The sequence below is a fragment of the Bufo bufo genome, chromosome 2, assembly GCF_905171765.1.
Source record: "Bufo bufo chromosome 2, aBufBuf1.1, whole genome shotgun sequence".
Lineage (NCBI taxonomy): Eukaryota > Metazoa > Chordata > Amphibia > Anura > Bufonidae > Bufo > Bufo bufo.
The window spans coordinates 328,896,501-328,909,483 of NC_053390.1; the positions used below are offsets into that span (position 1 = coordinate 328,896,501).

At 40.9% G+C, this 12,983-nt stretch overlaps 1 protein-coding gene across 7 annotated transcripts in view; it reads left to right on the plus strand.

Annotated features, from left to right (window-relative positions):
• The window catches only part of AGTPBP1 (ATP/GTP binding carboxypeptidase 1), a 197,881-nt gene extending 186,154 nt beyond the window's left edge, over positions 1-11,727 (plus strand). For all 7 annotated transcript variants that reach the window (XM_040417016.1, XM_040417017.1, XM_040417015.1 and 4 more), the window contains one exon: positions 10,735-11,727. In XM_040417016.1, coding sequence (XP_040272950.1) covers positions 10,735-10,960 — 226 coding nt within the window. In that variant the 3' untranslated portion in view covers positions 10,961-11,727. The remainder of the gene's footprint in view (positions 1-10,734) is intronic.
• Positions 11,728-12,983: the final 1,256 nt, after the last annotated feature.

A 12,983-nucleotide genomic window follows, 5' to 3' on the forward strand; every position in this document is an offset into this window, starting at 1 on the left:
ACAGCCCAAAAGAGACATAGATTAGTATGATATTTGTATGCTTCCCATTAGATTCATACAAAGATGAAACTGCTGCATGTAAATATGATCATAATACAGAAACTTTTGAGAGGCTCCCTTTGAACTCTGTAGGCCAGGGTTTCTCAACTCCGGTCCTCGGGACCCATCTACCGGTCATGTTTTCAGGATTTCCTTAGTGTTGAGCAGATGATATAATTAGTGTCCATGCATCAGGACTTAACACAGGTATTCATTCTGTGGGATATTCTCAAATCCTGACCAGCAGGTGGGTCCCGAGGACCGGAGTTAGGAAATTTTGCAGTCAGTTGGATTAAGGTACACCAAATTTAATAGGAGCCACACATCTCTTGCTGCACATCTCTGCTATCATTTTTGCCAAATTATAATAAATGTGTTGTGGCGAGTTGGTTCCACCCATTTAAAAAAAAAGAAAACTGACATAAGTGTAGAAAATACAGTACCAGAAAACAATATTTTTTGTGCTTGAGCAAAAATCAGCGACTCTTGTATGTAAGAAAGCTGCCATATAGCAGTGATAAATTGCTCCCTGTGTGTCCATGCAGAGAGCATAAATTGAGATGATTTTTATGTGAGATGCAGTATGTGTTCAGGGGAGAGTTATGATTTATAATAAAAGCTAAGCATGTGCAAAATGCATTAAAACCTAATGTAAAGGACCTTTTAAATATACAGTACATTACAGGAGATCAAATAGCTGCATTTTGTGTCTAGCTTTACCGCCTACTGAATTTGTCTACGTCCCAGTCCCTTGTGCCTGATTAATAACAAATAGGTTTTGTTAAGAGTCAGCTTTGAATTTATCCCAAGAACCCTGAAGAAAAAGTACGTACCTGTGTTAAGGTCCCATTACATGGCCAATGATCGAGCCAATTATAGGAATACTCCTGATCATTGTGCTGCCTAAAGGTGCCACTGATCACCCGATGAACAAGCAAACACTCGTTCATCAGGTGAAAGCACTTCTGGTGCAGCAGATCGTGTTGTATAAACAGTCATTCTTTATGGGGACGGGCAATTGGAGCAGCGATCCCTCATCCCTATATAGTGGAGGGTGATAGCTGCATGTAAATGTAGCTTTCACCTCCTGGAACTAGCAAGCAGTATTAATTGCCTGCTGTGTTTGCCCTTCTAAGGGTACTTTTCACACTAGCGTTATTCTTTTCCGGCATTGAGTTCCGTCCTAGGGGCTCAATACCGGAAAATAACTGATCAGTTTTATCCCCATGCATTCTGAGTGGAGAGCAATCCGTTCAGGATGTCTTCAGTTCAGTATTTTTGCTTTTTCAGGACGGAGGTAATACCGCAGCATGCTGCTGTTGTATCTCCGTCCAAAATTCCGGAACACTTGCATTTTTTTCCATTGACATGCATTAATGCCGGATCTGGCCCCGGCAAAAAGGATCTGTTTTTGCTGTTTGCGCATGCTGAGACCACAAAAAAATAAAAAATGCCGGATCCGCTTTTCCAGATGACACCGCAGAGACGGATCCGGCATTTTAATGCATTTGTCATACGGATCAGGATCCTGATGACGGAACTGCCTGCCGGAATCCTCTGCCGCAAGTGTGAAAGTACGTGAATTTTCACGGAAAATATGCATAGTAATTCAGCAAACCATGTATAACCGCGGAATATACACCCTGTACAGAATTATTAGGTAAATGAGTATTTTGACCACATCATCCTCTTTTTGCATGTTGTCTTACTCCAAGCTGTATAGGCTCGAAAGCCTACTACCAATTAAGCATATTAGGTGATGTGCATCTCTGTAATGAGAAGGGGTGTGGTCTAATGACATCAACACCCTATATCAGGTGTGCATAATTATTAGGCAACTTCCTTTCCTTTGGCAAAATGGGTCAAAAGAAGGACTTGACAGGCTCAGAAAAGTCAAAAATAGTGAGATATCTTGCAGAGGGATGCAGCACTCTTAAAATTGCAAAGCTTCTGAAGCGTGATCATCGAACAATCAAGCGTTTCATTCAAAATAGTCAACAGGGTCGCAAGAAGCGTGTGGAAAAACCAAGGCGCAAAATAACTGCCCATGAACTGAGAAAAGTCAAGCGTGCAGCTGCCAAGATGCCACTTGCCACCAGTTTGGCCATATTTCAGAGCTGCAACATCACTGGAGTGCCCAAAAGCACAAGGTGTGCAATACTCAGAGACATGGCCAAGGTAAGAAAGGCTGAAAGACGACCACCACTGAACAAGACACACAAGCTGAAAACGTCAAGACTGGGCCAAGAAATATCTCAAGACTGATTTTTCTAAGGTTTTATGGACTGATGAAATGAGAGTGAGTCTTGATGGGCCAGATGGATTGGCCCGTGGCTGGATTGGTAAAGGGCAGAGAGCTCCAGTCCGACTCAGACGCCAGCAAGGTGGAGGTGGAGTACTGGTTTGGGCTGGTATCATCAAAGATGAGCTTGTGGGGCCTTTTCGGGTTGAGGATGGAGTCAAGCTCAACTCCCAGTCCTACTGCCAGTTTCTGGAAGACACCTTCTTCAAGCAGTGGTACAGGAAGAAGTCTGCATCCTTCAAGAAAAACATGATTTTCATGCAGGACAATGCTCCATCACACGCGTCCAAGTACTCCACAGCGTGGCTGGCAAGAAAGGGTATAAAAGAAGAAAATCTAATGACATGGCCTCCTTGTTCACCTGATCTGAACCCCATTGAGAACCTGTGGTCCATCATCAAATGTGAGATTTACAAGGAGGGAAAACAGTACACCTCTCTGAACAGTGTCTGGGAGGCTGTGGTTGCTGCTGCACGCAATGTTGATGGTGAACAGATCAAAACACTGACAGAATCCATGGATGGCAGGCTTTTGAGTGTCCTTGCAAAGAAAGGTGGCTATATTGGTCACTGATTTGTTTTTGTTTTGTTTTTGAATGTCAGAAATGTATATTTGTGAATGTTGAGATGTTATATTGGTTTCACTGGTAAAAATAAATAATTGAAATGGGTATATATTAGTTTTTTGTTAAGTTGCCTAATAATTATGCACAGTAATAGTCACCTGCACACACAGATATCCCCCTAAAATAGCTAAAACTAAAAACAAACTAAAAACTACTTCCAAAAATATTCAGCTTTAATATTAATGAGTTTTTTGGGTTCATTGAGAACATGGTTGTTGTTCAATAATAAAATTAATCCTCAAAAATACAACTTGCCTAATAATTCTGCACTCCCTGTATGTAGAGTCAAGTGACCATATTGCATTACTGTTTTTCTATGATGGCCCCACCAATATCAGGTCATCATTGAGCTATAATTGTCGTTTATCGTATCGTAATTGATTCCTCAGCCGTCTCCTATATACATGTCAAGGATTCCTTTTTTGGATGTTGTCACATGTACTACCAGTATACCCCTTGTCTCATTGATTATAGTATTGTATTGTATGTCTTGCTGACTCTCCTGTTATGTGTAGTCCGGCTGTAGGCCAGATTTTAGTTCATTATTAATAAAAGGTATATTTTAATTGGGAAGGTGTTCTAGTGCATGATCGCAAGTGTGAAAGTAGCCTAAGGAGCTATAAAGGTATACATATGAAGCAACCAAATGTATAATGAAATAGCTGTGCTTAGCATGACCAGATTGTCACCAATATTGTATAGTTCAGACAAGTCCTCCGCTGAAGGATCTCAGCTTCTTTGCTATATTTGAGTATATATTTAGCAAGTGGTCAGTGGTAAGGACTGGTTCTCAGATGGTGCATGCAACATCTGGTTCCTTTAGGTCAGTGGTATAGCCAGTGACCAAATCCCTATTGCTCCTTCGTGGGGCACCTTTATAGTCCCTTCTGGTTACATGTGGTGAAGAATACAGGAAGAGGACCTCCTGATACTTTGTGGTCCAGGGTGAAAAATGTAGTAAAATATGATTCCTGGTATGCAAAAAAGGGTGAATAGATTATCCAGCCAAGGTCCAGCTGTTTGGAGTAGGTTCGGTTACCTGAAGTAAGGGAGAAAGAAAGTAAGCTGTATATTGGTGTCCATTGAGTAGGCAAGTGTTAGTATATTCACTAGGAAGCAATCACTATATGAACAATCCAAATGAAGGAATACAAATCTGCCAGTCCCTGTGGGATTGCTGTCCTGGGCTAAGAAAGAACAGTTTTTCTGTATATGGGGATCTCCTATAGGAGCTCAATAAAAAGTTAAAACATTGTCACTTAGCATAATGTGTATTTCTGCAGCCACTTGAGAATTACCATATCTATCTTCAGAGAAAAAAAAAAAAAAAGGATTTTCCCAATAAAAACAGCCATATTCCATTACACACACCAGATACTGGTACAGTCTGTTATTTCTGGAAAAAAAATCTGTGCAAACAGTTGTGTTTCTTTATCTTTCTATTTTAAAAAGATAACACATACGGTAGCCCCCTTTGTAGAGCTCTATCATAATAAAGGGATATTCCATATTGGACAATTCTAACTTGTTAGTAGACAGCAATACTGCTACTAATGCTTCAAGCAGCTGATCGGCAGGGGTGCAGAGAGTCACACCCCTGCCAATCTGATATTAATGACTTATCCTGGGGATGGATAATCAATATAAGTTATTTTTATTGGTGACCTATTCTCAGGATAGGTCAACAGTATCAGATCGGCTGGGTTTAACACCCCGTACTCCCGTCGATCAGCTGTTTGTAGATAAGACGTGTGCCATTCCAGCTCACGCTTGCACGCTATTCAAGTATATAGGAACGAGCAGTCCTATAGAAGTGAATGGAACGGCTTCTTGTTATTACACCTGCTCACTGAAATACAAAATAAGAAAATAATTTGCTTATGGAAATAAGCAAATAACGCCATATCTGCATGGCTTCATGAGGAATCGGTCATGTCAAACTAATTTAATCAGTTTCTATGAGGAGGTAAGTTCTAGACTTGACAGCGGTGAATCAATGGATGTCAAATATCTGGACTTTTCCAAAGCATTTGACACTGTACCACATAAAAGGTTAATATATAAAATGAGAATGCTCGGACTGGGGGATAACGTCTGTATGTGGGTAAGTAACTGGCTCAATGATAGAAAACAGAGGGTGGTTATTAACGGTACATACTCAGATTGGGTCACTGTCACTAGTGGAGTACCTCAGGGGTCAGTATTGGGCCCTATTCTCTTCAATATATTTATTAATGATCTTGTAGAAGGCTTGTACAGTAAAATAATATTTTTTACGGATGACACTAAACTTTGTAAAGTAATTAACACGGAAGAGGACAGTACACGGCTGCAGATGGGTCTGGATAGATTGGAGGCTTGGGCAGATAAGTGACAGATAAGGTTTAACACTGACAAATGTAAGGCTATGCACATGGGAAGGAATAATGCAAGTCACCAGTACATACTAAATGGTAAAACACTGGGTAACACTGACATGGAAAAGGACTTAGGAATCTTAGTGGACAGCAAATAACTGTAGAAACCAGTGTCAGGCAGCTGCTGCCAAGGCCAATAAGATAATGGGTTGCATCAAAAGGGGCATAGATGCCCGTGATGAGAACATAGTCCTACCACTTTACAAATCATTAGTCAGACCACACATGGAGTACTGTGTACAGTTCTGGGCTCCAGTGAACAAGGCAGACATAGCAGAGCTGGAGAGGGTCCAGAGGAGGGCAACTAAAGTAATAACTGGAATGGGGCAACTACAGTACCCTGAAATATTATCAACATTAGGGTTATTCACGTTAGAAAAAAGACGACTGAGGGGAGATCTAATTGCTATGTATAAATATATCAGGGGTCTGTACAGAGATCAATTCCATCATCTATTTATACCGAGGACTGTGACGGTGACAAAGGGACATCCTCGGTGTCTGGAGGAAAGAAGGTTTGTACACAAACATAGAAGAGGATTCTTTACGGTAAGAGCAGTGAGACTATGGAACTCTTTGCCTGAGGAGGTGGTGATGAGTTCACTTAAAAGAGTTCAAGAGGGGCCTGGATTTGTTTCTAGATTGTAAGGCTATTTTCACACTAGAGGCAGTTTGATCCAGCAAGCAGTTCCGTCGTCGGAGCTGCCTGCCGGATCTGCCGATCAGTGTGACAACTGACAGCATTTGTAGACGGATCCGGGTGCGGATCCGTCTACAAATGCATTGCAAGAACGGATCCGTCTCTCCGCTTGTCATGCAGATGGACGGATCCGTCTTGCAGTCTTTCTCTCAGTTCTCCCGGTATGCGCATGCGCAGACCGGAAGGACGGATCCGTCCTTCAGTTGTTTTGCAATGCCGGCACTAATTCAAGTCAATGGGAATTAATGTCGGATCCTGCTTCCGGCGACTGATCAGGCATTGCTGCGGTATTATGTCCGGCCAAAATGCCTGACAGTGTCTGAACGGAAGGCATACTGATGCAAACTGAACGGATTTCTATCCATTCAGAATGCATTGGGATATGCCTGATCGGTTCTTTTCCGGCATAGAGCCCTTTTGACGGAACTCTATGCCGGAAAAGAATAACGCTAGTGTGAAAATACCCTAATAATATTACAGGCTATAGCTACTAGAGAGGGGTCGTTGATCCAGGGAGTTATTCTGATTGCCAGATTGGAGTCGGGAAGGAATTATTCCCCCTAAAGTGAGGAAAATTGGCTTCTACCTCCCAGGTTTTTTTTGCCTTCCTCTAGATCAGGCATGCTCAACCTGCAGCCCTCCAGCTGTTGCAAAACTACAACTCCCAGCATGCCTGAACAGCCTACAGCTATCAGCCTACCGCAGGGTATGGTGGGAGTTGTAGTTTTACAACAGCTGAAGGGCCACAGGTTGAGCATCCCTGCACTAGATCAACTTGCAGGATAACAGGCTGAACTGGATAGACAGATGTCTTTTTTCAGCCTTAGGCCGAATGCACATGGTCGTGTTACATGGCCGTGAGTGGTCTGTGGTATCCCGGCCTGGCATCCTGCTGAGAGCAGGAGCGCACGGCGTCATTGGTTGCTATGACGCCGTGCGCTTCATGCCGCCGCTGCACTACAGTAATACATTCGTATGATCTATATGAGTGTATTACTGTAGTGCAGCGGCGGCATGAAGCGCACGGCGTCATAGCAACCAATGACGCCGTGCGCTCCTGCTCTCAGCAGGATGCCAGGCCGGGATACCACGGACCGCTCACAGCCGTGTGCATTCGGCCTTATAAACTATGTTACTGCTGCTGTTGCGGCGAGCAGGTAAACAATAAAGAGACCAGGTGTCGGACTCCCGCCAATCTGATATTGATGACCTATCCTGAGAATAGGTCATCAATAAAATAAACTTGAACATCCCCTTTAACTGTTCCATTTCTTTCCTTTGGCACCATTTGGTAAATAAAGTGCTCATTGAAATCAATGTGTTGTCTGTGCAATGAAAGAAAGAACATGTCAGCCTCCAGGGCACTGTACATATGAAATACATAAAAACATAATGTGACTTAGCGCTAAAAACAAGCAAGTACAATAAATGGCTTAAGGTTACAGATTAATAGACTGGTACAGAGAGAGGGTCCTGTCTACAAGGGCTCACAGTCTACAAGATATATCATTTAGTGCAGCGGTGCACAACCTTTTTTGTCTGAGGGCCGCATTGTCACATTGCTCTATTTCAATGGGCCGCAAATAAGAGGACGGCGCTCCCTGGTTATTACCACCTCCTGCCAGTTACAGGTGCCATACAATAACCAGTAAGCATTTTCCTTTAACAGTGGGGAAAGCGCTTATTTAGTTAGCACTTTAATAACCAGGCCTGAACAGACACTTTTTTTTGTGATTGAGCGCACATGGTGGTTCGAATGGTTGTAACTTTTTTGTGTGTTGGGAATACCAAAATAATTTTTGCAACAATTTTTCACTTGATACATAGGACCTTATACATTTTTTATTTTTTTTATTTGGGGGAAACTGTATACAAGCATTTTTTTCAAAACTATAGCTCCTTATTCTTTAAATATGCAAACTTCCACTGAATAAATTATTATAATTAGTTCCCTATTTTGTGTCTGTTATAATAGGTATAGTTTCACGTGAATGGGGGCGATTTTGGCGACGGTTTCAATATTTTTTATTTTTTAACTTAATTTTTTATATATTTCTGCTACAAATAATATCCCCCAAGAGGTCATAAAAAGACCTTTGGGGACACTGACACCTTTTTGTTAATTTTCCTTTTTATTTTTTAGGTTTATTTGTATTTTATTAATATTTTATTGTATTTTTATTTTTTATAATTGGTTTATTGCTTACTATTTAAATATATTTTTGCCACATAATATGTCATAAAAAGACTGTTGGGGGACAATGAACACTGTACTATTTAGCGCTTTTTTTAAATAATTTTTTTATTTGTATTTTTTTTTGTTTACATTTTTTTATTCTCTATTATTTTTTTTATTATATTTTTGCCATATAATGTGTCCCCACAAGGGATCATAAAAAGACTGTTAGGGGACAGTGAACACTCTCTTTTATTTTGCAATTTTTCCTTTTATTTTTTTTTCCTTTTTATTTGTATTTTATTTTTGTATTTTTTTTTTAATAATTTTCTATTTTTTGCCACATTATATTTTATTTCTTTTTTGATTTTATTTGTGTTTTATTATATTTTTAATAAATGTTTTATTATATTAAATAATTTTTTAACTCATTATTTCCACATAATTTGTCCCCAAGAGGTCACTGAAAGACCTTTGGGGACACAGACTTTTTTTTGCACTATTTCCACTGTAACTGGGGCATCTAAAGGAGTCCCAGTTACAGGGCAAACCAGCCTGCTGTGGGGTCATTATGCACAGGCAGAGCTGATCAGGGTCACCTGACCCTGCAGCTCTGCCCCCAAGCCAGGTCCACCCTGCATAGCGCTCACCGATCTGAGAAGACAGAAGCGCTGATACACTGCTTCTGCCTTCTCCTCGGCTCCCCCACTGTCACTGACAGCCGGGAACAGACCTGCTCCTGCTACAGTGCGGGAGCAGGAGCTGTAATGCTCCATCATGCGGTGCTGCAGGCAGAAACACAGATCACCTGTGTTTCTGTCCAGGAAGACGGGGGCCGCAAGCCTTGGCTCTATGGGCCGCGGGTTGTGCACCCATGATTTAGTGCCTTTTCGTATGCCGTTTACAATATTTCCCTCTTATTTTCTGATGTGTCATTGTAAATATATGTAAGCAGCTATTTACGTTTATTATCATTTTTCTTTGTCTCTTGATCCATTCCTTATCTTGACCTCGTTTGCCCAATATGATTTGGACTTGTAGTTGGTAGACATGCTCGTCCTCAGACCTGGCCGTTTCTGTGGCTTTCTGTTAATATATTAGGATGCTTGAAACTCATCTGTGCACAGTGCTTTAGATCAATATAATGTGTATTATTTGATTATGAATAAAATGAAGATGTAGCAGGCTGTAGAAGCTTGTCTGAGATACTTATCCGATGAAATATTTAGAAGCACTTAAAGCTTCTCCGCAAATATGTTTATCTAGCCCCACAGGAGAGCAATGAAACTGGGTGTAGAGAGCTTGCTTCTTTCTTTTCAATGCAAACTCTTTGTGCTCAGAACCTTCAAGCAACATCGTGGACATTTTTTCACTAGGAACACATATGTTAGTGCAGTAGAATTCCTTTAATCCAACACCCATGGGACCCAGCTAGTGCTTGGTTATCAAACATTAGTTGGCTAACTTAGAGCAGTAAGGAAAAATACCTTTTAGTTAATGGGTCACAACATTTTCATAAAACTTTGGATATGTCAAAGGTTATTCCCTCTCGCTAGAGAGAAGTGCTCACATACTGCATGGGACAGAAATGAGATGGGCCGATAGACTTTCTATTGAGTCTTTCTTGCGTTCTGTCTTAAAGCAAGGAGATAGAGCGCGATAGGCGAGCTCTTCTGGTTCTAGTAACCGGTAGGAGTCCCAGCACTTGGACCTCGCAACAGTCAACATTTTTTATATGTTTCTATGACATCAAAGGTTTTATGAAAACTCAGTGAAAAAGAGTTAGTCATGAAGGTAAGCAGATTCAGAATTGGTAAACAGTACAAGAAATTGATGCTGTTGCTTTTTATTTTCAGAGTATCGTCTTCTACCATTGCGGTCGGGTTTTCTCAAGTTTAGGCTATGTTCATCTGACAGATTTTTCCAGTGGAAAAACCGTTTGTGTATTTGCAGTAGAACGCAAAACTGACATCAGTCTACTATATCAGGTATCTGCTTGTGGATTAGGTCCATTCAAAGGCTAACCTGTGTGTGGCTACTTGTATGAACTACAGTGCAGATTCCCAATGAAATCTATCGGAAACACACTTCACATGGATTTTTGCACAAATTTGCACCATGTGAACATATCCTTACTAAAAAGAACATGTTGGTCACAAAGATACTTTGTGTTCACTAGTTTTGAGGGCATATGAGTGCACCTAGTGGTTATTACTGATCAGTGGTCCAAGATCTGCTCCTCATGCTCATGGCTGATATGGTAGACTAGGTGCTGCATGAGGTAAATCTCAAAGCAGAACTTCAGAAGACACAAAGGGTCACTACTGATTTGAAGATTATCTCAAAAGCCCCAATTTACCATTTTACACTGCAGATAGGAAATTCTAGTTATTGCCTGTGAACCAAATACCGTACGTGGATCTCACTTTTCAGTGGCTGATATATTTTTATATGTATCTTTATTTTCAATTTCAGTCCAACTACCTATGTTTTGGAAGATGATGAGCCTCGTTTCCTGGAAGAAGTGGATTACAGCGCAGAGAGCAATGACGAAGCAGACCCTGATCTCCCAGACACTGCTGTAGATCTTGAAACCTCAGCAGTAGAAGACGAAGGATTCTCAGATTCTGAAATCTCACAAACTTGCTTGAAGAGTGCACAAAGGCATCAGGAATGCCTTGTTTTGGCAATGAAGCATTAAGAGATGGTTAGACAAGAGTTACTTGAACCAATGAAAACAATGTAGTATTGCTGACTTTTTTTGGTCCTGCTATGGGCATATAAAGTGGAGTTGTTTGTTCTCCTGCCTATGTTGCATGTTTTTCCCCTGCAGGAACCACTTCAGATGAATTCTCCAACCTTCATCCTATACAAACGGCTAACACTCATGAAAAGCCACACTCAGTATTGTTCCTTGCACAGTGTTTATAGTACATCTTGCTACAGACACATTAACTTTTAGGTGTAATATTTGCTGATTATTCCACTCCCTTGGAAACTTTCTTAAAGGCTTACTGGTCATAGCTATGTGTTCACAGTTCACTACAATCTTTACCTTTGTGTTCCAGATCATACTCTGGTCAGAGACAAGGCTTTGGGGTTTTATGTGAGTTTTTTGGGGAGTTGTGTTTTTTTTAAGAGCATGATTTGAAAATTGTATATTCTGGCACACATCAATCATGTATATTACAATGACAAAATAGAGTGCATGGCGCTGACCTAGAAATCATTTAACAAGTGAAAGTGCTGAGTCCTATCCCTCCAAAGTCAGTAAATTAAATTTACAATTGATACTTCAAATTAACCAGAAACAACTTCTTCCTTCCATTCATGAGAAAAGTCACACCAACCGATTCTAGTATTAAAGGGAACCTCTTATACATGAAAATGCTATGCAATCTGCAGGCAGCATGTTATAGAGCAGAAGCAGCTGAACAGATTGATTTACAGAATCTTTTCCCAGAAAACTATATAACTTGTAATTTATTAATTTAGATTCCTGCTCATTCTGGGCTCTGAAGTCCCGGAGACGGTCCTATCAGTGATTGACAGCTATCTCTATATACACAGTCATAAAGGGCAGGCTTTCAATCACTGATAGGACCGCCGCCTGGACCTCAAAGCCCAGAATACGCAGCAATATAAATTACAAGTTATACTGAATATTTTCCCATAAAACTATATATCAATCTGCCCAACTGCATTTTCATGGTGACAGGTTCCCCTTAATACTGGATTGGTTGGTTTGACTTGTTAACTTCGTTCATGAATTGAAGGAATAGGTTAGATCTGGTTGCTTTGTATCTGGATCCCCAATGAAGCACAACAGTAGTACATTTAAAGAGTATCCTAAATTAGATATGGATTGTTGATATGTGATATCCAAGCATAACCGTGTTGGCTTCTCTATACAGTAACTACATACCGGTACACAAGTGTCTTGTTTCGTTAAGAAAGAAACACAATTCACTCCAGATCCAAACTTTCCATGATTTAATTCTGTATCAATATTTAGCAGCACACAAAAATTGCAATGACCACAAACCCAACTAGGTGTATTAATTGTGTCCTGGTGAAATATGAATTGGGTTAGAATCCCCGTTGCATCTGTCTTGCAGGTTTTGTGTGCTATCTCGTGAAAACATGTCCCAAATTACTCACCTAGGTATCATCTTTTCACCCCATCTCTCCCATTATTGATATATATCCCATAGAGCAGGGATAGCCAACCTGCGGCTCTCCAGCTGTTGTAAAACTACAACTCCCACCATGCCCTGCTGTAGGCTGTCTGGGCATGCTGGGAGTTGTGGTTTTGCAACAGCTGGAGAGCTGCAGGTTGGCCATCCCTGCTATACAGTTCCTGCCAGACAGGTGTAGAGTTGCTGATCTCACCGCAATTCTATGTTAATCTCTTCTACTTTTTCAATCATACCACAGTCCATTTGCTAGAAATATATATGTACATCGGGCCCTACAAATTGGATGTATATACGCTGAACCTAATGATTTTGGCAGGATTGGCTGATTAGCTGACATGTATGGGATGGCAGATGTCAGGGAGTTAAGGATCAGGCTGTTGGATTTCAGCACACCCAATCTTTTTGTTCTTGGGAAGGCACCACCAGAGAAGTCTAGCAGCAGCTTTCCCCTTCTTCCCATTTAGAACATATGCATGCTTGGCGAAGCCAAGAATGCATGTGTATGGGGAAGAGGGATTGGGAAAG